Source organism: Odontesthes bonariensis, chromosome 24, assembly GCF_027942865.1.
Source record: "Odontesthes bonariensis isolate fOdoBon6 chromosome 24, fOdoBon6.hap1, whole genome shotgun sequence".
NCBI classification, from domain to species: domain Eukaryota; kingdom Metazoa; phylum Chordata; class Actinopteri; order Atheriniformes; family Atherinopsidae; genus Odontesthes; species Odontesthes bonariensis.
In genome coordinates, this window is record NC_134529.1 from 4,313,462 (window position 1) to 4,339,246 (window position 25,785).

The window sequence follows — 25,785 nt, forward strand, 5'->3', positions numbered from 1 at the left end:
AGTGAGCAACGCACTTCCGGTTATTTTCACAAAATAAAATACCCCTTGCCTTTTATCATAGGGAAAGCCATTACCATACAATTGGTGCTTTTGTTTTGAAAACAGGAAGTGAACATACCCTCGTTGTTGCTAGCTTGAAACTGCCGTTTTGACAGGAAATGACGATCGGCGACGTCACGTTGCGTTGCATCTTGGGTAGTTTGAGTATGAGTAGTAACCTCATGATGCATACCCAACATTTAGGAGAATCTAGTATGCATCCGGGAACTTCTCGCTTACTCAAACTGGCATACTAACTCAAAAAGTTAGTAGGAGAAGTATGCGGTTTCGAACACAGCCTGAGTCAGCCTTTTTGTACCGCCATGTTACTACAGTAGCCCAGAAGAGACAAACCAAACAGGACGCAGATATTCATTAAGAGAGAGGGAGGACGAGCTGTTCCTCTTGTGGATGCCCACTGTAGTTGTTGTTCTCTTCCTTTTGGTTCGAACAAGTACTTCTTATACTGAATTACAACCACGAGCAACGTAGCCTCGACAGCCACCCTTTGGCGATATTATACAGCCTAGTTAATTCACTGCAGACCAGTCAGTGGAATCGGGTCGGATCCCTTCTTTTTGCAGTATTTCAAACGGTTGCTCTAGTATTGCTCCACCAGTGAATGGAAAACCTACTGGTTCTACATCTGGAATCATCTAGAATTAGAGCAGATAGAGCAAGGGTTCTTCAGTTGGCTGTTATTTGTCCCATTAGATGTGGCTCGATTGAAAAAACTGGACCTTTACGTGGAAAAAGATCATTAAGATGGGTGAGATGGGCTTTACGAATGGAAAGGAAAAGACAACATTTAATAACCCATTTTATCTTGTCCCATACCTGTTAATCCTGCACAAAGACATCATATTTCAGAAAATGTTCAACCCAAAACGTTCTATTCCTTATTGTACGTTACAGCTAAAGTAACGTTGTCTTATGTGCAGGTTAAGGACTGGATACACATGAGTACAGATCATTATGAATATGTAAACGGATCATTTGTAATACTGCAACAATAAAATCCCGTACACCTCAAAAAGCATGATTTCACAAATAAAAACAGTGGCTAAATCATTATTATATGAATCTGGGGTTGCACTTTAGACCATCTTTGTGAAAGAGACGTACAGAACTGTTCACAGGAAGTTTATCTTTAATGCCTCTGTTGTCATTTGTCTGCAGTATGCTCTTATAAGACGTGTGTGGGTTGAGGAGCAGCCGCGGGCTACGTATTAGCTCTCATAGTCTGTATTACGGACTCTGGTGTAATCAAATTAAATACTTTGGGCTGTAATGACCAACACAAACTGGGAGACACAACACACACAGCTCCCATTTATCACCAACAATGCAGGCATGCATTCCCTCACAAAGAGGCAGTTCTGCTGGGACCAACACACAGAAACAACATTTATCTGAAATGATCTGAAAACTAAGCAGTTCAGATAAATATGCAGCTGAAGGTCAAACTCTGTTAGTGGAAACTAATGTTTCTCTTTAAGGAGAAAACTGGACACAGAACCGATCTGGACACTGGACAGAGTAAATGTTATCTACCCACCTACTTACCTACTCATCCATACATCCACCTAATTCATCCATCCATCCATTCACCTACCTACCTACCCACCCATCCACCTACCTACCTACCTACCCATCCATCCATCCATCCATCCATCCATTCACCTACCTATCTACCTACCATCCATCCATCCATCCATCCATCCATCCATCCATCCATCCATTCACCTACCTATCTACCTACCATCCATCCATTCACCTACCTACCTACCCATCCATCCATCCATCCATCCATCCATCCATCCATCCATCCATCCATTCACCTACCTATCTACCTACCCATCCATCCACCCACCTACCTACCTACCCATCCATCCATCCATTCATCCATCCATCCATCCATCCATCCATTCACCTACCTATCTACCTACCCATCCATCCATCCATCCATCCATCCATTCACCTACCTACTTACCTATCCATCCATCCACCTACCTACCTACCCACCCATCCACCTACCTACCCACCCATCCACCTACCTACCTACCTACCTACCCACCCATCCATCCATCTACCTACCTACCTACCTACCTACCTACCCACCCACCCACCCATCCATCTACCTACCTACCTACCTACCTACCTACCTACCTACCCACCCATCCACCTACCTACCTACCTACCTACCTACCCACCCATCCATCCATCCATCCATCCATTTTCTTCATCCAGTTACAGCTGAACTGTTATCTGGTTCCAGAGTTCTTTTTATTACAGTTTAACATAATTAGCTCACACGCTTCTTATGATAAGACTATGATCACAATTGAAGTAGAATATTAAAAATAGGCAGAAAATGCTGGCGGCTTTCAGTGCATGAAGGCCTATTTAAAAGTAAAATAATCCCTTCTAAAACCTGTGTGAGAGAATAAGAAGTAGCTGTGTCATATTTTCCACATTAGATTTTTTTTTCCCTGGTTAACTGCACCGTTAAAGTCCTGTACACACACCAGCAGCCAGGAAACACACCGAGCTCCAACATCTGCTTCTTCACCATGTACTGTTTGTGTTTGCGTCAGTTTCTCACCAGCAGCATAAAACCGTGCACACTGGCACCAGTGATACAGAAAAGCAGAGAACTGATTTCACATGCACAGCTATTAATTATGTAGCAGTGAAGCTACGCCTGTAGCTGCGTTGGATTTGCACTGCTGTCAACACAAATTTCAGTTAGAACACGCGCACAGACGTACAAATACCACTTTGTAAAGCCATATTTCCTATCTCAGCATGGACTGGCTTCCAGTAGACGCTGAGCCAAAAGGCCCTCAGTTTTTACTGTCCCCTCGCTCAGCGAGTGACACTCGATACTCCCCGAGGGACAGCGAAGGAGAGGAGACCAGAGCACAGGAGGAGAGCGGGACGCATGGTTCCTCTCAAATGTTCCCTTGCAAAGAAGGTCGCATCCATCACTGTGAACACACTGTATTGACTGGAGGGTTTGATTACACAAAGATGGAGGCTAAATCACTCAGCTGCTTTCTGGCTTCTTCTGTAATGAAGCGTATTTTCTGTGCGTGGTGACAGAAAGGCCGGCGTGTTTCCTGCTGGTATTGATGCAACATCCTCATAGACCTTTCACTCTTGCCACAGTTTTATTCGTGTTTCCTCATCATTTAACTCACCAGTTCTAAGTTGTTGATATTTATTGTGCCTGAATAAAACAGCTACTGTGTGATACATATTTTACAGCTCTGCCTAACCCTAACCCTTAGTTGTAGGAAAAGCTACAACTGCCTTTTAAATGAGGTTGGATCAAGAGGAGAATAGGTTTGCCATTCAAATGTGAGAACACTGTTGCTAAGAGACAGGTGATGAAATTGAAATGTTCCAAGTGATTTGGTGTTAATTTGATCTCAGCATTGAGTGAAAAAATACTCCTAATTATCTTTGAGTTATTTAAAGGGACAGTTCGCCTCTTTTGACATGAAGCTGTATGACATCCCATACTAGAATATTTATGAACATCTTCTTACCCCCTGCTGCGTCCTGTGAGCAGAGTTCCAGCCTCGTTTTGGTGTTGATGAAGGTAGTCCGGCTAGTTGGCTGGGGTTTAAAAAATAAAGCGCTTTGCTTCTCAAAACAATATGCGTTCAAAAGAGTAATACATTTGCATCACAAAATGGTTCTCCAGGAAAAAGTCAGACCTCACAATCACTTGCCGCTAGTTTCCCTTTAAAAAAAAGTATTTTTACTGTCAAGTCAGCGTTTCAACAGCAGGTTAAAGAAGCTCTAAGATGGGCGCGATATCACCCATTGGTTTGTGGATGAATTTGAGGCTTTGAGTGTGCAGTTGGATCGGGTTTGTTGGAGTCAGAGAGGACCGTAAGTTCGCCCGCAGGCTTCTTCTGTAATTTATGTTAAAGCTCATTGTTTTCCTCTCTTGTTGAAACATTTTTGGGAAAATTTTTCTACTTGATAGAACAATTTCTTACAGAGTGCACCGAGAAAATAGGCAATTACCTATAAAATAAAATAAAAGACTTTTGGAATCCTCTGTGGGGTCTTTAGTCTGAATAACAAACTGTAATTACAGTGAAACAAAAAGCAACACGGTGAAACTTCCTGTGGAAATTACAATGTTAGCTCCACTAAATAACAGCCATGAATCAAAACCTTTTCCAACCAACTGTTATGAAGCTGGGAATGGACCACCTGACCTTTATCAGCTACTTCCATTGTCTTTGGCTACATTTGATATATTGCAGAGTCAGTTCATAAGTAGTTTAACCTGAATAAATGCAAACCACAGAACACTTATCCATACCACTGTGCTGAAAGTGTTGATCCAGCCCTCATTTCTTTTTATTTTCCCTCCAAGCAGCCAGACTCTCTTTTAATCCTTTAAAGTGGTCTTGAGCAATGGTTATTCAGGCTTTCTGAAGGTCTTTCAACGTTTTTCTTTGGACATTTTCTGCTTCTTCCCTCCAGTTCTTGTACCTTTTTCAGATGAGCCGTTCAGTGACATACGAAATCATTCAGGCAGAAAAAAGGCTCCTAACTCAAGGGATGAACCAGTGTTGTGTCCACACAGAACAGACAACTTAGCAAAGAAGCCATTTTAAACTGGATCTTTAGGCACTTTGTTCCCAGCAGCCTGTCACAGAGACACATCATTTGTTCCCATTTCTTTAGCTGCATCTGTGAAAAACAGCTTCATAGTTTCAACTTTTTTGTACGTTTACGTTTAAACTGTTTTCAGTTACCAAAAGAGTCAAATTAATATAAGAAATTCAGTTTAAAAAAAATCCTAATCCCAAAAATATAAGATATAATCTAATGACTAATTATGGAACAATTCATATAAATTAAATGATTAAACTGTTTTCTGCCACCAGAAATTAATAATCTAGAAGCTCTTTGTGGGTTTTAGCTGCATGTGTGAAAAACAGCAAAGATAACACAGTGTGACAGACAGAAAACAGGATTTCTGCAGCAACAAGGTGATTCCCAAAGAGCTGTTAGCTGAAAACTCTGCATATCTCAGCATGGTGTGCAGTGTGTCCTTAAAACATTTGAGGAAACTGGACAAGTGGAGGACAGAAGAAGAAGTGTCAGGCCTAAAGAACTATCTCCAGCAGATGAACAGGATCTGAAAGTGATGTCCTTAAGAAAGAGGAAAACATCCAGCAAAGACCTGACACAGGAGCTGAGAGATGCATCTGGACCTTCAGCTGATCCATCTGCTGTTGGCCCAAGCCTCATCAGAAATGGGCTCCATGGAAGGGTGGCTGTCAGGAAGCCGTTCTTAAGGAAGGGAAACAGGGAGAAAAGGCTGAGCTGTGCCAAAGGACACAAGAAGTGGGCTGAAAATCAGTGGCAGCAGGTCTGATGGAGGGATGAATCCTCCCCAGAGCCCGGAGCTCAACATTACTGAAGCAGTGTGGGATCATGTTGGCAGAGAACGCAACAAAAGGCAGCCCACATCCATCCATCCATCCATCCTCCCATCCTCCCATCCATCCATCCATTGATCCATCCATTCATCCATCCGTCCATCCATTGATCCATCCATAATAATAATAATAACTTGGACTTATATAGCGCCTTTCAAGGTACCCAAGGTCGCTTAACAAAAGAAAAGAAGGGGGGAAGGGTAGGGCCGGAGGGGTGGGTTTAAGAAGAGTAGGACATGGAGAAGAGATGTGTTTTTAGATTCTTTTTGAACTGTAGTAGAGAGGGGGCAGAACAGATGTGAAGTGGCAGATTGTTCCATAAGGTAGGGGCAGCTGAACAGAAGGCCCTATCTCCATATGTTTTCAGTCTGGTGCGAGGAACGGAAAGTAGGTCCTTGTCTGAGGAGCGCAGAAGCCGCGACTGGGAGTAGGGGCGGAGGAGATCAGAGATGTACTTAGGTGCAAGTGAGTGGAGAGATTTGTAGGTCAAGAGAAGGATTTTATAGGTGATGCGTGCTTTGACTGAGAGCCAGTGAAGTTGCTTTAGGATGGGGGTGATGTGCTGCCAGGGCTTGGTGTGAGTTAGCAGTGAGTTATCCATCCATCCATCCTCTCATCCATCCATCCATTGATCCATCCATCCTCCCATCCATCCATCCATCCATCCATCCATCCATCAGTTATAGCTGACTGAGAACGGAACAAAAGGCAGCCCACATCCAAAGAAGAGCTTTGGGATGTCCTTCAAGAAGCCTGGAGAACTGTTCCTGAAGACTCCTTAAAGAAAGGACAGAAAGCTGTCTGAGAAGGTTCAGGGTCCTCTCTGTTTGTCTTACATTCTGTATAAATATCCTTTTACACTTAGATCACTGCAGCTATTTTCTGTTTTTCAGTTAAAGAAATTCGTGGTGGCTTCAGACTTCTGCCTCGAGTTTCCTTCTACTTGATTTGTTCCAATCACGTGTAACGCGGCCCTTATAGCCTCCTCCTGATGACACGACCACTCCAGGTAGAGCTGATGTCCCTGATGGGTTTCATTGTGAAACAGGACGTGGTTCCTCCCTTCTGCTCGTATGAACAGACCATGAGGGGAAAAAGTGGGAACAGATTCAAAGTCTGCTCTTTCTGCTGATGAATGCGCCTTCCTGTCTCTCTTTGAAGTGTTTGTCTTGTGAAAGTGCTGTTAAAGAGCTCGCTGTCTTCCCTCTGCTCTTCTCTGCAGGTGATCCAGGCAGTGTTTTTTGGATTGTGTGTCTTGATCGATGTGTCCAGCCTGCTGACTAAAGGAGGAGACAGCAGGGAGCAGGAGCGGCAGCTGAAGAAGCTGATTGGCCTCAGGGACTGGATGATGGCTGTGTTGGCCTTCCCTGTCGGAGCGGTAATTAGATTGATGCATTCAAGCCAGCGCACACGCACGCACACATATGCACATGCACATGCACATGCACATGCACATGCACATGCACATGCACATGCACACACAAACCGGCCAGGGGAGGAAATCAGAGCCTGAGTTTGCAGGATAACCAACTCCCTTCCAGTGTGTAAAAGCTACTTTAACTATCTGTGTGCTGCCAGTTATCATTTTTGGAAAGACAAACTGCAGTGGGTGCATCTGATCACATGCAACAGTTTCATATAAAAACCTCACGTGCACCTTTTAATGCTCCCAAACTGATGTTTTTACCTGATTTAAAACACAACTTAATTTCTGAAAGGGGACATTTCAGAAATTAAGGAGTTTTTTTTTTTTTTAAATCAGGCATTACAAAAAAATTAAAATCCCTAAAAATCAATGTTGTAGCTAATCATTGACATATCCCAGACCATAATTATCCCTACTCAGTGATTCCACTTTGCATTCCATATTTTGAAAATACTGGCACCCAAAGGCTTAAAATTTGGGCTTAAAAGTTCAAATTGGCATCTAAAGGGTTCATTTTTTGAAAATAATTGAAAACTTGGTAGTTATGATCTGAAGTGGAATAAAAGATTTATGGAAAAAAAGTGGAAAAAATATTAATATATGATGTTTTTAGGTCGTTTTAAAAGGGGACGACATTAGTTTTTTTTTCCTACACTATGAAAAATTGCATTGTATATGATGTGTGTTTGAAATTCGAAAAAATTGTCAAAAATGCACAACTGGACCAAATATGATGAGTATCACTATTTCCAGTGTGAAATTAGAGGAGAAAGTACACCCCAAGTGGACAAAAATGTCCCCTATCAGAGATTAGGGTTAAAGGAAAGACTCTTCAGACCGTCCCTCGTTTTTAGACTAATGTAACCCTGATGTGAGAAGTGGAAACAAGAAAAGATCTTTATGATAGTCACTGTTTCCCATCTTCTTTCTTATGATTAATTTCATAATTCACTCTGTGTTGTTCTGGGTTGTATAAATAACCGTAGCCATGTCTCACAGCCAAGCCTAATGGCTTCAGAGGAGCTGGTAATGAGGCTTTAAACAGAGAGAGTGATAGACCAGGCTCCATGTGCACGTCTGTGTGTCCCCCCCCGATCATTTGCATGCACGGCTGTATATACTGTACAGGCTACGCATTCAGCCGGTGAGGATCTATCAGAGCTGATGTGTGTTTTCGACCCGCTTCTGTTGCCTTCTTCCATCCAGCGGTTTCTGTTGCGTTTGTGATTCCAGAATCGAGACGCCAAATAAAAGAGATTTGTCTCAGTTTCACATTGAGTAAAACTGTGCTCCTTCTTTAGAGTCTTGCCTGTGGGTGCTTACTTCCGGCTTTTAAAACCAGGTGAAAACAATGTGTTTGCACAGTGAAACCACCTGAGACTGATGTGACCCTGATTCTGATTTCACCATCAGGGAATCTGTTGATGTTTTTATCGCTGCAACAATGTGATTCATTGATGCTGCTTTTTTACTAAGATTATTTATGGCTGCTGAAGCAGTTTAGCAGGTAGTTCTTCCCGCTGAGCAACAACATTTATATCCTGTCTGCAGCCATTTTCAAATTCATGAAGTGGGAGCTTTGCAGATCAGAAGCAAACCACACTGGAAAAAAATCAAAGTTTTACCAAGTATATTTGTCTCATTTCTAGTCAAAATACCTCATTACACTTAATATAAGACACAACTGCCTATGGATGGGAATTGATGAGATTTTTACGATTCCAATTCCATTTTCGATTCTGCTTAACGATTCGGTTCTTTGTTGGTTCCCTTATCGATTCTCATTTGGAGAAAAAGGACAACAAACCGGTCGATTAGCATCAACTTTGTTTAGTTTAGAAGTAACACGAGTCATGACCTCACAAACCCAACAACGGTGAGGTCCACATTGGTCTATCCTGGCCTGGGTAATTTAACTCTTCCTGCTCTGGTGAAAGGAGAAGCTGGAGGTAGAGGTGAACTGGGGGTAGTACCACCAGCCTCTGGCTCTGAGCCAGTCAGGCTCTGTCTCTCATGATTTCATCTAAATGTAATGCCTGAGAAGGCATTCATTTAACCTTAACCGTTACTAACAGCAGCTTTTACAAGGAGGCAAATGGTGCTAAAATGATAGGCAGTGTTTGTTAGTTAGTTAGTGACCTGCAGTGTTAGCCGAGGACATGCTAACGTTGCTAACGTTGCTAACGTTGCTGGGTTCAGATTCACCGACGTTAATCATTCATTCATAGTTATTGCATGTTGGTAGTATTTCCTCCCTTTGGTGAAAAATTCACTTTGCAAGTTGCCCTGTTGTCGTCTTTTTTAGGGATGTGTAACCGAACTTTCGAGCGTTTGTACCGCTTGGGCGCCATGTTTACTGTTGGCTGCTGGCTGCGCTGGACTCGCTACGCAATGTGGCGCTGTGACGTCATTCGCGCCCACTGGAATCGATAAGGGAATCGTTTGCAAAATCGCCAAACGATTCCAAGGAATTGAAACACTGGGAACCGGTTCTCAACAAGAACCGGTTTTCGATTCCCATCCCTACAACTGCCTAACCAGTACCATTTCAGCCAGATATAGGGACTTGTTTGAAGGCAATACATCTGGAATATATTGTTAAATGAAAAAGTCTTGAAAACAAATTGTTTTGAGTCACATATCATATGAAACAAGCTTTTTTTTTTTTTACATTTGAAGAGGTTTTTAAGCTAATTTCAAGATCACTTTTATCTCAAAAGTCCTAAATATCACATTTTATTTCAAGAAATCTTGACAAACCGATTTTCACGAGTTCCATTGGCAGATTTTTTTGCTTATTTCAAGCAAAAATGTCTTTTATTTGTTGTTTTTTTTAACTTATTTTTGGAGGGGCATTTTTTCCAGGATAATGGATAAAGGCCTGCACACATGGAGGCATATTACTGTGGAAAATCACTAATAAAAGTCAGCTAATATCACACGAAAACAGCCACCAGTCAGAAGAATTACAGAAGCATCAGGATACAGATGTTACTCATCTTTGCGACGGCTGCGGTTTTGTTCTCGCTGCACAGCTGCGTCTCTGTTCTTCAGGTTATGGAAGGATAATAGCTTCCCTGGTGTTGCCTTTTGTTGCCTTTTTGTTCTTTGGGAAAAAGTTACAGTTGCAGCTTTGGAATCGTGGTTTTCCCTAAGAAGAAAGAACACAGTTTGGTTTTAGAGGCCTAAAATAAGGACGGAGCTTTAAAAACCTTTAAAAGCCGACGTATCAGCTGAATCCTGCTGTGAATAAACACAACAGAGGAAGCATATTTGAGTCATTCTCCTCAGACATCCAGACTGTGACCTCTGTCTGATCCTCAGGCTGTTCTCACACACACACACACACACACACTTTATTCAGGACTTCAGCTGGCAACATGTCCTGCAGCTACAACACTGAGGAAGTTGTATGGCTGTCTGATCATCACGTGTCCCAAACTCTAATCAAACTCCTTTCAGAGTGTTAGTTGGATTGCTGCACAAGTTGAAGTTACAAATCTCTCTGAAAAACACACCTGTACACTGGAAAAAATGCCCCTCCAAAAATAAGTTAAAAAGAACAACAAATAAAAGACGTTTTTGCTTGAAATAAGCAAAAAAATCTGCCAATGGAACTCGTGAAAATCGGTTTGTCAAGATTTCTTGAAATAAGATGTGATATTTAGGACTTTTGAGATAAAAGTGATCTTGAAATTAGCTTAAAAACATCTTCAAATGTCAAAAAAAAGCTTGTTTCATGTGATATGTGACTCAAAACAATTTGTTTTCAAGACTTTTTCATTTAACAAGATATTCCAGATGTATTGTATTAAAACAAGTCCCTATATCTGGCTGAAATGGTAATTGTTAGGCAGTTGTGTCTTATATTAAGTGTAATGAGATATTTTGACTAGAAATGAGACAAATATACTTGGTAAGACTTTGATTTTCCAGTGTAATGGAAGTCAGCTGCCATGTGGCTGTGTGTGTGTGTGTGTGTGTGTGTGTGTGTGTGTGTTGGACTCACGGTTCAGTTTACACACAGAACAATAGATATGATTATCACCACAGCTCAGGTCTAAAACCTATCCAAAGAGCTGTGTGTGTGTATGTGTGTGTGTGTGACTTCCCGTCGTATACATGCATGACTGTGCAGGTGCATTACAGGTCAGTGTGGCTCTGTGGAAAAATGTGCAGGTCTGTGTGTTGATAGAATACTTTACTTTACTTTAATACTTTATTCAATCCCCCAATGGGGGAAATTCGAATTAGTCAAGTACCTAAAAAAAAAAAGTATTAATATTTTACAATGATTGTATATTAACAACAACAATAATAATACAATAATAAACAATTTTAATAAAAATACTACTACTAACTAATAATAATAATAATAATAATAATAAATGACTTGATAAATAAAATAAAAAACACATTTATTAAAAACACATTTAAAATAAAAAACACATTTATTAAAAACACATTTAAAATAAAAAACACATTTAAAATAAAATCACATTTAACACACACGGGTTAAATGTGTGTGTTTCCTGCCAGCAGCAGCCTGTTGAAAGCAGAGCCGGGCGGGTGTGTGTGTGTGTGTGTTTGTGTGTGTGTGTGTGGGGGGGGGGTTCAGATGCCTCGAACTGGAACCCAGTTGGCGGTCGGGTAATTCCATCCCAGTCCTGAACATGGTCTGGCCCCGGTCCAAACTGATGAGATACGTTAGCCCACGAGTTGTTTAGCCTGTGGTGTGTTCAGGACAAGTAGGACAAAAGACTGCCGCAGCAGCCAGGTTGCACCCTCGGGATGATCCGGGTGTGCATACAGAAGCTCCCGTTAACTGTTCCCAGAAGGATAAAGCAACAAAGTGACTCATATGTGATATCACAGGAAGCATAAGCAGGTAAACACGCCGAGCAGCTTGGGACACGAGAGGCTGCCAGGATTCAGACGCTCGGGACCCTGAAGGTTTCCTTCAGAAATTCCAGAAGGAAACAGTCACATAGAGGCAAAACTAAGGAGTGAATACTAAACTGAATAACCCCTGACTGAGTGATAAAATGTAAGTGTTAGATATTAGGACTGAGCTGACCCACTGGAAAAAATGCCCCTCCAAAAATAAGTAAAAAAACAACAAATACAAGATGTTTTTGCTTGAAATAAGCAAAAAATCTGCCAATGGAACTAGTGAAAATCGGCTTTTCGAGATTTCTTTAAATAAAATGTGATATTTAGGACTTTTGAGTTAAAAGTGATCTTGAAATTAGCTTAAAAACCTCTTCAAATGAAAAAAAAAGCTTGTTTCATATGAAATATGACTCAAAACAATTTGTTTTCAAGACTTTTTCACTTAACAAGATATTCCAGATGTATTGTCTTCAAACAAGTCCCTATATCTGGCTGAAATGGTGCTTGTTAGGCAGTTGTGTCTGATATTAAGTGTAATGAGATACTCAATGAGACAAATATACTTGGTAAGACTTTGATTTTTCCAGTGCAGAAACTGTCTAAATGTCAGCGTTCGGTTCACCTGCTTGGCTCTTTAAATTATCCATATACCCTATATTTCTTATTGGTTCAGTCTGCTCAGTTAAATTTATTTTTACCTTTTTATTGTTAAATGTACAAATCTGTTTTTATTTAGTTTACTGATCTTCATTATTATTATTATTATTATTATTATTATTATTTACCCTACTCTTCATACTGTAGATTCGTATATAGCTAATATTTATTCTCTATTTTTATTCTATTTCTATTCTAATTCTATTCTATTTATTCTAGTTGCTTGTTTTTCCTTTAATTGTTTACATATCTTTTATACTGTATGCTGCTGCAACACAATAATTTCTCAAATTGGGATGAATAAAGTACTTATCTATCTATCTTGTGTGATTTAAACCCTGTTTGTAACTCTGAATCTTTCCTCTCTGTCTAGTTTGTGGTGTTCACCTTCTGGAGTCTCTACCTGTACGACAGAGAGCTGGTTTACCCAAAACTTCTGGATAACTTCATCCCACAGTGGCTCAACCACGGCATGGTAGGTCCGACGTGGCCCTTTGTTCGTTGTTTGTGTTTCTCTGTCTGTAAAAAAACTACCAAGTAGAATGTAATGACTCGTGTTAAAACTCTGTAGAACAGGCAAAGGAACGCGCTTTGGGACTTCACTTGAGGTGCACTCTTCTACAGACCTTTGAGTTCACTTTTCAGAGCTCTAGATTCAGACCTTTTAGTGACGTTTGGCGACTGAATCATGTGAAACAGCAGGAAGGAGCGAGCGTTATTGTGTATGTGCTCGTGGGTCTGTCAGTATGTTAGTGAAAGACAAAAGCTAATTGAAGCCATCATATGTCTGCTGGTCCCTCCGAGCTGTTCTTTAAGTTTAATTTAAGTCCCACTGAAGAGGACAAGGCGAGGAAACGGATCATGTGGCAGCGGCTTTGCAGAGAGGCAGAGATCATGTGCTGCTATATGCGGTCTGATACCCGGAGGCAAAACCGGCTCCACTGCAAACACTGGAAAAGCACAACAACAAGCATACAAATCAGATCACAAAATCATCTCAAATGGCAAAATAATCCCAGATTCTCAAAACAATATGCGTTCATATTGTTCTGAGAAGCAAAACGCTTTATTTTTTAAACCCCAGCCAACTAGCCGGACTACCTTCATCAACACCAAAACGAGGCTGGAACTCTGCTCACAGGACGCAGCAGGGGGTAAGAAGATGTTCATAAATGATGTTGCTGATATGGGATGTTACACAGTAGAGATACTCATTGTGCGGCTCCTCAAGCTCTAACTGGCGGCTCGCACTCGCATAGTAGCTTAATAACAATAACAATACATTTTTTCAAATAACACACAGCGAATACTGCACAGTATTAAGTATTTTTATTAAGTTTGCGTTTTTGTAGTATAAAGTATTTTTTATTAAGTATTAATTAAGGCTTAATGGTGTTTCCTAAAGGGGGAACTGTTAAACCTGGCAACGCAGCCCGCTTAAACCACCTCACACCTGACCGCAGTGCACGCTAGCTGCTTTAGCCAGCGCGAGATGCAGGCACAATGGATCGGTTTTTAATTAAAAAAGGGCAAAAAGCAGCACAGAAACCATGCTCATCCTGAATGTCTCACTATGATTACAACAACAAACTACAAATACAACATGAAGAAAGTCGAGCACATGCACGCCAGCTTCTGCTCATCCCAGTATTAAGGTAAATGTGGTCTTAATTGAAAATGTATCGGCTGTGTTGTTTCTTTTTTTGTGTTTTTTTATGTTTTATATGTAGAAATGCATATTTGCAAGAGGGGACTTTAGTAGGTTGTCGTAAAAGTGGCTCTTCCCTTGATTTTGCTCTGCCAATGTTGCTCTTGTGAAAAAATTTGTGAGTATCACTGTCATACAGCTTCATGTCAAAAGAGGCGAACTATCCCTTTAAGTGTCTCCACAGGGCTGCTCCACTGGGCTGGGCCACATATGGGGGGTAACCATGGCGCTGCATCATCTAGGACCCACATGTAAAGCAGGGGGATGCTTCCAAGAAGGAGAAACCCAGTCTGGGAAACCTTAGAGGCTTCCCTGCTGTTTGAAATGCAGCTAAATTGATTAATTGATTTATGGCTCCTCCGCATGGCTGAACATCTAAAGTCTACCCCTCTTGGGTCATTACTCATGTCAGTGGATCATAAACTCCATAAACCCGATAAAGCTTATCTGCGAACCTCTTCATTTGGTTAGATTCATCGGGCGGGCGGCTTTGATTCGCCATCAGCAGGAAGAAGGGTTTTTAATCTAATGTTTAGACAAGAAGTAAACTCTGCACACCGTGTCCTCGGCCCGATAAGGCCCGTCAGCCGCGTGTGCGTTTGAATCAGAACGGGAGATAACCGGAACATTTTCCAGCAGTCTGTCTGATATGCAAAGCGTCCGCATGAAACTTCCGTCTGCCGGAGCGTGATCCAGCGGAGCAGCGCGAGGTGAAGCGGGCCGTGGGATGAGATCATCCCCGCAACACTTGCTGAGCCCGGGGAAACAAAGAGCATGTGTCTCTGTTTTGGTATCTCCTCTTGTACTCCAGGAGGTGATGTAACAGAGCGGTTGCTATGGCGTGTTTGCCAAGGACCAAAACAACCCGAGCACTACCAACGGTTGTGTGTGTGTGTGTGTGTGTGTGTGTGTGTGTGTGTGAGACTGAAAACATGAGGAGGTGTTTATGTGTGTGTCCGTGCGTGTGAGTCCAGTCTGGCTGTAAATATTTTGCGGTATTCCATGGTATCGCTGTTGTTTGTTTACGCTCGCTGCCACGGCAACCATCTCGCTATTCCCATCAGAGCAGGGAGGGGTTAAGTGATTTGGCTCCAGGGAGAAAAATGAAACAATAATTTGATAATGTGTCCGACGCTCTCGTCTCAGAGGTGATTAAAAACCGAACGCATGAACGATTGACTCTGGACTGTTTCTGAAGTATTCGGGTTTTTCTCCTCAGTTTAGTGATCCTCTCGCTTGATTTGCTGCCTGCGCAGCGATATGATCACTCCTCAGAAAGGGCTGGAGGCAGGAACGGGAGGTTCTCAGTGGAGGAAATTGTAAAAGACAAAGTAACTGACACTGATTTCAGATCACAAGATTAGGGAACTTTATGTCGTCTGAATGTGGGGATGTTATGTTGATCCGACACCGCAAACTTATTAAAGAAGAACTCTCTGCTTAATGAAGGATTTAATGCTCATCTGACACGAGTAGAGACGTAAAGGGAAGGGATTGAGCATTCTGGAGTTAAAGATAAGTGTGTTACAGACGCCCTCCCCCTTCCCTTTCCACCCTGGAGTCATTTATTTGTCCCCCTGTGAGTTCTTAGACCACCTTTGGGAACATTGGAGATGATTTGGTCACATGATTCAAGGTGCAAATCCTTTTCAGAGAGTCGAGGCTGCATTAGAAGAACACAGCTACGAGCCGACTTTGTTTTAACATAAATGCCTTTTATCATTTATTCTTCTCCTGCCTGATTGTATATTATATATCATATATATAATTGTATGTATAATTATATAATATAATTGTATTTATAATATATATATATATATGTATATATATATATATAATTGTATATATAGGTATATGATATAATTGTATATAATTATTATAATAAAAATATATTTATAATATATATATATATATATGTATATACATATATATATATATATATATATATTATAGATTGTATATCACCGTCTACTAAAGAGTGTCCCTTATCCTGAGCTTCTGCTTCTTTTGGGTTGTTTAGCTTCCCTTGAATAAAGGTTTGCAGTTATTGGCAGGTAGCTGCATAACGTGTCAGACCCAACAGTCAATCAGCATTTTGCTTATATTAAAGAGAAGAGGTACTGAAGTGTTTCTGGTATCGCTGCTGTATTTAATTCAATTCAATTCATTTTTATTTATATAGCGCCAAATACAACAAATGTCATCTCAAGGCACTTAAATAATAAATTCCAATTCAAGCCAATTGGAATTCAATTCATTGCAATCATAATTATTTATAAAATAATCCAATTCATTCATATAGAGCCAATTCAACACTGGAAAAAATCAAAGTCTTACCAAGTATATTTGTCTCATTTCTAGTCAAAATATCTCATTACACTTAATATAAGACACAACTGCCTAACAAGCACCATTTCAGCCAGATATAGGGACTTGTTTTAATACAATACATCTGGAATATCTTGTTAAATGAAAAAGTCTTGAAAACAAATTGTTTCGAGTCATATTTCATATGAAACAAGCTTTTTTTTTTTCATTTGAAGAGGTTTTTAAGCTAATTTCAAGATCACTTTTATCTCAAAAGTCCTAAATATCACATCTTATTTCAAGAAATCTTGACAAGCCGATTTTCACTAGTTCCATTGGCAGATTTTTTTGCTTATTTCAAGCAAAAACGTCTTTTATTTGTTGTTTTTTTACTTATGCATCGCTGCTCTGTGTCCTCGAGGGACACGAAGAGCGAAGAAAAAGAACAGAAAATGACAGAGTTCCACTGACAAAGAGCCGCTTTAAGTGTTATTAACTGCCTCGCTGAAGGGTGGGGGCCTGTCCTGCTCAGGGATGGTTACTAAGAGAACAGGGCAGGGCATAACAAAAACTAAGCTCATCTTAAATGTGGCCAAACCAGCAGGTCCAGAGTCTGCATGTGTACCTTCTGCTGGCCTTAAACTCCACCAAGGCAACACACACACACAGCGAGGTATCTCCTAGCAACAAGGATTCATAGTCTCACGGCTCACGCACACACATTCTCACTTACAGACAGAGCTGGGATCAGCTCCACACGCACCGCCATCTCTCGTGTGCTCGGTTTTTACAGTTTTATTTTTTACCCCGGAGCTGCTGGGTAGCGGATGCAGACACAAGCAAGTTATCATCAACCTTGCTCACAAGCAGCCGTAAACAAATAGCACACTGGAAAAAATGCCCCTCCAAAAATAAGTAAAAAAACAACAAATACGAGACGTTTTTGCTTGAAAAAAGCAAAAAAAATCTGCCAATGGAACTAGTGAAAATCGGCTTGTCGAGATTTCTTGAAATAAAATGTGATATTTAGGACTTTTGAGATAAAAGTGATCTTGAAATTAGCTTAAAAACCTCTTCAAATGTAAAAAAAAGCTTGTTTCATATGAAATATGACTCAAAACAATTTGTTTTCAAGACTTTTTCACTTAACAAGATATTCCAGATGTATTGTATTAAAACAAGTCCCTATATCTGGCTGAAATGGTACTTGTTAGGCAGTTGTGTCTTATATCAAGTGTAATGAGATACTCAATGAGACAAAGATTTAGATTTTTTTCCAGTGCACCGTTCTTGCACTGTCTCACAGATCTGGAAGTCCCTCTTTTTGGAATTGTTGCACGCTGGAAAAAATCTAAATCTTACCAAGTATATTTGTCTCACTGAGTATCTCATTACACTTAATATAAGACACAACTGCCTAACAAGCACCATTTCAGCCAGATATAGGGACTTGTTTGAAGACAAAACATCTGGAATATCTTGTTAAGTGAAAAAGTCTTGAAAACAAATTGTTTTGAGTCACATATCATATGAAACAAGCTTTTTTTTCCATTTGAAGAGGTTTTTAAGCTAATTTCAAGATCACTTTTAACTCAAAAGTCCTAAATATCACATTTTATTTCAAGAAATCTTGACAAGCTGATTTTCACTAGTTCCATTGGCAGATTTTTTTTCCTATTTCAAGCAAAAATGTCTTTATTTGTTGTTTTTTTACTTATTTTTGGAGGGGCATTTTTTCCAGTGCAGGCGTCTGGGCCGCGAGACTTAACGTTTGATCAAAAAATAAAGATTTAAATGATGGAAACATAACTTGCTCGTGTGTGGACCTGGACTCCTGCAGCATCTTGGCTGCTGCAGCCAGTGTTATCAGGCCGTATTCAGATAACTGGGACAGAGGGCTGCGCTGCGGTCGCTGTCCCACGGTTCCTACACAAATCTGTCTGGAACAGAAGTTTTTATGCATTTCTGTGGGACGGAGTGGGCGGTTAGAAAATACATTGTTGCTCCCACAGGGACAATACCTCAGCTGCTTAGCTGGATTTAACCACTGTGTTGAATCTGAGATGAAGATTAAAGCTGGGCTTTGCTCTACAAACACGAGGCTAAGTCAGAAAGTGAACTGAAGTTAAGGGGTGGTTTCCACCCTTTCTGTTGTATGTCACATATTAGAGTAGAAACACTCACTATTTTTTTCACAAGAGCCACATTGGCAGCAAAATCAAGGGAAGAGCCACTTTTACCACAACATACTAAGTTTCCCTTTAGCAAATATGCATTTCTACATATAAAACATCACACAAAAAAAGAAAAACACAGCCAATACATTTTCAATTAAGACCACATTTACCTTAATACTGGGATGAGCAGAAGCTGGCATGCATGTCCTCGACTTTCTTCATGTTGTATTTGTAGTTAGTTGTTGTAATCATAGTGAGACATTCCAGATGAGCATGGTTTCTGTGCTGGTTTTTGCTCTTTTTTAATTAAAAAACGATCCATTGTGCCTGCATCTCACGCTGGCTAAAGGAGGTTAAAGCGGGCTGCGTTGCCAGGTTTAACACAGCCCCCTTTAGGAAACACCATTAAGCTTTATACTTAATAAAAATATTTAATACTACAAAAATGCAAACTTAATACAAATACTTAATACTGTGCAGTATTCGCTGTGTGTTATTTGGAAAAATGTATTGTTATTGTTACCATATTGTTATAAGCTACTGTGCGAGTGCGAGCCGCCAGTTAGAGCTTGAGGAGTCGCACAATGAGTATCTCTGTGTTAGAGGAATGCATTTGGATTGGGATCCTGCAGGTGTCACAGGAGCTGATGGAAAACCCGCGGGAGCAGGCAGACGCAGGTCCCTCCCACGGGGCCCATATGGGACACATGAGGCCCCAGTTTAAATGTAAATGTGGCCTCTCAGTGTCAGTCACAGGAAACATTGTGCTCCTCGTTTGTATTATACTAAATGTGTTCCAGAGCTGGTGAAACATGTGAGAATGTCGGAACATTGGCTCCGGCGACTCGGTGATATTTCCAGAAAATCCCAGAGAGAGCTTCTGATGGAGGAGCCAGTGTGTTCTCTGAGAAGTTGCTGCTTCATAAACTCGGATGTTACTTTCTGCTCCAACTACATGTGGTTTTGATGATAAAACTGTCATCATGGCAGATGCAGGGAGCCTTATCAAGCATTCTGCTGTGACGGCTCATTCCCAGCAGAGAGCGTCCGTCTGTGTTCACGTCCAGTTGTGAAATCCTCTGCTGTTTACGCCTGGAAACAGCTTCAGTCTGTCAGTGTGGCTAAATATCCCAGCTCTGAGTCTGAAGTGCAGACTTATGGCTTCTTTTAAAGCATTTGGCTTCATCAGTTGGGGTCCAAAGTTATGCTGATGATACCCAGCTCTATCTGTCATTCCCACCTGACGACCACACGGTCTCAGCACCAATCTCAGACCGTCTCTCTGACACATCAACATGGATAAAAGCCCATTACCTCCAACTGAACCTCTCTAAAACTGAACTGCTCGTCATCCTGGACTCCACTCTCTCATTTCGGTCCCACATCAAGAGCATCACTAAATCTGCCTTTTTTCACCTCAGAAACATCTCAAGACTCCGGCCCTCATTATCCGACTCAGTAACAGAGACCCTCATCCACTCATTTATCTCTTCCCGCCTGGACTACTGCAATTGTGTCCTGTCTGGGCTACCCAGTAAGGCCCTTGACAGGTTGCAGTATGTCCAAAACTCAGCTGCCAGGGGGCTAACTCACACCAAGCCCTGGCAGCACATCACCCCCATCCTAAAGCAACTTCACTGGCTCCCAGTCAAAGCACGCATCACCTATAAAATCCTTCTCTTGACCTACAAATCTCTCCACTCACTTGCACCTAAGTACATCTCTGATCTCCTCCGCCCCTACTCCCAGTCGCGGCTTTTGCGCTCCTCAGACAAGGACCTACTTTCCGTTCCTCGAGTCGCACCAGACTTGTTCAACTGCCCCTACCTTATGGAACAATCTGCCACTTCACATCCGTTCTGCCCCCTCTCTACTACAGTTCAAAAAGAATCTAAAAACACATCTCTTCTCCATGTCCTACTCTTCTTAAACCCACCCGTCCGGCCCTACCCTTCCCCCCTTCTTTTCTTTTGTTAAGCGACCTTGGGTACCTTGAAAGGCGGTATATAAGTCCAAGTTATTATTATTATTATTATTTCCAGCCAAACCAACCATACAGCACAGCATCTGCATCCAAACTGAATCCCTATCTCTTGCTCCGTCAAAGGTAGATAGAAGCTTGGGTGTCATGATTGATGACCTACTAACCTTTAAAGATCATGTTGCCTCCATTGCTCGATCGTGCCGCTTCACATTGCTAAACATAAGAAAGATCAGGCCGTACCAAACCCAGCACGCCGCCCAGCTCCTGGTGCAGGCCGTGCTCATCTCCCTCCTAACTGCTCTCCCAGCCTGTGCTGTGAAACCTCTGCAGATGGTCCAGAACGCAACGTTGCGTCTGGTCTTCAATCAGCCCAAAAGAGCTCACGTCTCCCCTCTGTTCATTGAGCTCCACTGGCTACCCTTAGCCGTCCGCATCTAATTCAAGTCACTGATGTTAGCCTACAGAGTGCTTAATGGAACGACTCCCAGCTACTTGAATGCTCTCTCAAAGGCTTACGTCACAACTCGGTCACTCTGGTCGTCTAGCAGTGCCAGTGCTTACACCACGCTGAAGACAATCCAGACTCTTTTCATGTGTCGTTCCACGATGGTGGAATGACCTGCCGAGCGCTACCAGAACAGGGGCGTCCCTGAATATCTTCAAGAAACTCTAGAAGACCCAGCTGTTCAGAGAGCATCTCCTATCCTGTACTTCCCTCTATGCCTGCTCTCTACCTCTACTGTCACCTCTCACAGAGTCTGACTTGTGCTTTCCTTCTATGTAGCTTATTGTTAGCTTTGATATTAGCTGTAATGTTATATTTTTTCGAGGGCTGGGCGAGTTAACTCGTTATTATTTAACGCCGATAAATGTTTTCTTGCGCATTAACACAGTTTTTTTTTTATTTTTGGGGGCTTTTGTGCCTTTTAATGGATAGGAAAGTTCAGAGAGACAGGAAGCAGGGGGCAGAGAGAGGGGGAAGAGAGAGGGGGAACGACACGCAGCACAGGGCCGTCCGATGCGGGACTCGAACCGGGGCCAGCTGCAGGGAGGACTATAGCCTCTGTATATGGGGCGCCTGCTCAACCCACTACGTCACAAACCACCCCTGTTTTAGTATTTATTTTATTTTGTAAAAGTCTGCTGCTGTCTGCTGTGGAACAGGAAAAGAAAGTAATCGGCGGCTCCACCAAACATGGAGAGGAATACGGAACTTTTACTCGTCCATTTTCATTTTCAAGTTCTTCCAGACGGCGGAGTCGACAGAACCAAAGTCATCTGTAAACTCTGCCAAGTTGAATTGTCTTCTCAGCGTAGTAGTTCCAGTCTAAAATATCACTTAAAGGCAAAACACACAACTGATAGCAGCAAGTCATTCAAGGAAACAGACAGTGGAGCGAGGCTTCTACATAAAAACTACAGAAAGATGCTGATGTTAAAAGTGTGTTTGCACAACAAATGTTATGGCACTTTCATTCATATGGCAGCACATTTAAAATAAAGCTAAATGCTAAAAGCTATACACTACTTTTGGATTCATTTTTGGATTTTGCGTACAAATGCGATTAATCGTGATTAATCAGGGAAATCATGTGATTAATTAGATTAAACATTTTAATCGTTGCCCAGCCCTATTATTTTTTCAATTGTAAGTCGCTTTGGATAAAAGCGTCTGCTAAATGCATAAAAATAAACATAAACCAGCTTACAAGAAGCTTCAGAAACAGAAAAACAGTTGAAGGAAAGCTGAATGTAGCTGAAGTAGATAAAACACTAACAACAATCAGAAGTTTGGCCCACTTCACCGAGCGTCACCATCATACAGCCTCGGCACACATTGCGGTTGCAGGTTGTGCACGCTCACACTAAAGTGTGTTTTAGATAAAAAGTGGAACCCGGCTGTCTCTCTGTGACATGATAAGCTCCTTAAGGTGGAAAACTCTTGAGAGGAATGTCCACAAGAGGCTTTTTATTTGAGTTAAAGGGTTGAAGCGGAGTTCAGCCTGAAGCCTTCACATGAGCAGGATGGCAGGTCTGAGAAGGAAGCTCTGACAGCTTAAACTGGGACGCACAAGACTGGAAACATTTGCCTAAACCCACAGGAGATCCTTTTTAACTGTGTTTCCAAAGATATCAGAAGTGTCACTGAAATATTATTTTAATTATATGTTGTGGTGGAGCCATATGATGTGAAATTAAGCAGATTCTGATTCTATTTTTTTCTTTAATTCAACTTAAACATTAAGCTGAGTGGGAGAAACATGTCTGAAACATACTTAAATGCGTGGCATCCATCACATTTATCCTTGGATGGAAGGCGGCGTCATCGCTTTTCTTCCACAGCGTTTAGCTGCATCACGGTCCGGCCGCGGCACGCTGCCAAACCTGACTGCGGCCACTCAAAACCGTACTTGTGGTTCCACCAGATGACTCGTACCAGAAATGTCTCAGAGAGGGTTTTACTCCGCTAAGAATACGCTCCCTTGTTCATATTTGGATGAACAGCACAGAGCAGATGAGGCTGGGAACAGCAGGGAAACCTAACCCGACACCAAAGGGTCATTTTCTAACAACAGAACAGACATGGTGTCAAATTGATTTCAGTTTTAGGGGGTAAAAGGTCCCAGCACAGCATCTCAGTCAGGCTGAGGTCTGGACTCTGACTGGACCGTTGCAACACCTCGATTCTTCTCTTCTTCACACATTCTGCTGTAGATCTGCTGCTGTGTTTGGGATCTTTGTGCTGTTTATGAGCCAATTTCAGCCCAGCTTTAGCTGTCGGACAGACGGCCTCACATCTGACACATCTAGAACACTTTGGTATCCAGAGGAGTTCATGGTGGACTCAATGGCTGCGAGGTGCCCAGGTCCTGTGGCTGCAGAACCAGCCCAGATCATCAGCCCTCCACCACCGTGCTTGACAGCTGGTGTGAGGTGTTTGTGCTGATATGCTGTGTTTGGTTTCCTCCAAACGTGCTGCTATGCATTATGACCAAACATCTCCACTTTGCTCTGGTCTGTCCAGAGGACATTGTTCCAGAAGTCTTATGGTTTGTTCAGATGCAGCTTTGCAAACCTAAGCTGTGCTGCCATGTTCTTTTTAGAGAGAAGAGGCTTTCTCCTGCAGCCCTTCCACACAAGCCATACCTGTTCAGTCTGTTTCTAACTGTGCTGTCATGACCTTTAACCTTTAACATGCTGACTGAGGCCTGCAGAGTCTGAGATGTAGCTCTTGGGTTTCTGACCTTGGGGTGACCTTTAACCTTTAACATGCTGACTGAGGCCTGCAGAGTCTGAGATGTAGCTCTTGGGTTTCTGACCTTGGGGTGACCTTTAACCTTTAACATGCTGACTGAGTCCTGCAGAGTCTGAGATGTAGCTCTTTGGGTTTCTGACCTTGGGGTGACCTTTAACCTTTAACATGCTGACTGAGGCCCGCAGAGTCTGAGATGTAGCTCTTGGGTTTCTGACCTTGGGGTGACCTTGCTGGGACGTCCACTCCTGGGAAGATTGACAGCTGTCCTGAATGTTTTCCACTTGTGAATAATCTTTCTCTCTGTAGAACGATGGACTCCAGATAGTTTGGAAACGGCCTTATAACCCTCTTCTCTCCTCTGTGTTGGTGTTATCATGTCAACTTTAAAGCCTTCTAACTGTTTTCATTCGATTTTGGAGCTGAATCATCTCAAAATTTTGAGGTCACACGCCTGTAACTCAACTCTTTTTGATGTCGTTCGTTATCACGGGAAGATGTTTGACCTCGTCAACCTACCCTCAGCCATGTGACCCTCAGCCGTGCACATCTCTGTGAGCCGGTTCATCCCATTTTTATCCCCAGACCACAGGATCGAACCACCAGTGTTTGCCGAAGAAGGGGGGGATTTTCCGCGGAGGCAGAAAGCTGGCTGCCAGAGAGAAAACCGCAAGCCTCAATGGTGGAGGGGAAATGGACATCGAGAGGGAGTGAGAGACAGAGAGATAGACGGAGAGGGAGGGAGGACAACAAAGAAGGACAGAGAAACAAAAATAGGACCGAGCGAATAAAGAGGGCATTATTTACGAGCAGCGACTCCTCTCAACACAGACTAAAGTTAAACACAACCAGGAGACTCGAATTCCACTGAGGCACACGAGTGAGAAGTGCAGCGTCAGGATGTGTATGTGTGTGTGTGCAGTATAATGATGGGAGGGAAGCCTAGAATTTAAGAACCCAGGAGAGAAATCTTCTCCGTCCTGATGTTGTTATTTTGTTAGTTTGCACATACTTGGCATCTTCAGTCTGACCTTTTCAAATCCTTCAGGGAAGCGTGAAAACTGATTGGTCAAAGTCAGAGTCAGAGTCTGAGACACAGTGAACGCCTGCATTGGTGCACGGCTTACAAAACCAGCCTCGGCAAACAGACTCTCAGGAGTTTGATCTTTTTTCTGTGAAACAGGGAGCCTGCGACGACATGTCTTTAGATTTATAGCCGGGGATTCCATCACCTCAGACTTGTGCAACAAGCTAAATATCTTTAGCTAGAAAATTTCTGAAGAAATTTTGATGGGTGCCAATCTACTGCCCGCCCTATAGAAAAAAAAGGTTTAGTTTAGTTGAAGTTGAGAGTCTCCTGTCACATATAAACTTTGAATGAGGTCTCTGTGATGTCGTATGGCTGAGTTATGAGGCCTCCAAAATAGGCCAGTTTTGGCATTTTTGGCTCGTAAAGTGCTTTTCAATCGATTTTCCCATTGAATTTTTGGCCTCTGCGAGTCCCAAAACGGATAAGACAGGTCTACTGAAGAAAGTTATGTCAATTTTATCAAGGTCCTGTTTAAAATACAGCTTTTATGGCATTTCAAAATGGCCTCATTTGGTTATTTTCAATGCATTTTCCCACAAAACAACAAAAATACCTACATTTTGAGGTAGAATTCATCCAGGTGTAAGAGACATTGTGGATTTTAAAGAATTTTGAGCCTGTCATTAATGTGTAAGCTGCGAGTGCTTGCTGTGGATTTCCAATATATCCTAAATTTTTATTTAGGAGGATATTTAGGAGCTAAATATCCTGAGATAAGCTGCAGAGTTCACACTTACAGACGCTTTAAGCCTCTTTGGAGAGCGTGTTTTCATCCTC

General features: G+C 41.9%; 1 protein-coding gene across 1 annotated transcript in view; it reads left to right on the plus strand.

Annotated features, from left to right (window-relative positions):
- aig1 (androgen-induced 1 (H. sapiens)) overlaps positions 1-25,785 on the plus strand; it is a 33,601-nt gene that overhangs the window by 1,812 nt on the left and 6,004 nt on the right. The window contains exons 2-3 of the mRNA XM_075459377.1: positions 6,736-6,891; positions 12,863-12,964. Of these exons, the coding sequence (XP_075315492.1) occupies positions 6,736-6,891; positions 12,863-12,964 (258 nt within the window). The remainder of the gene's footprint in view (positions 1-6,735; positions 6,892-12,862; positions 12,965-25,785) is intronic.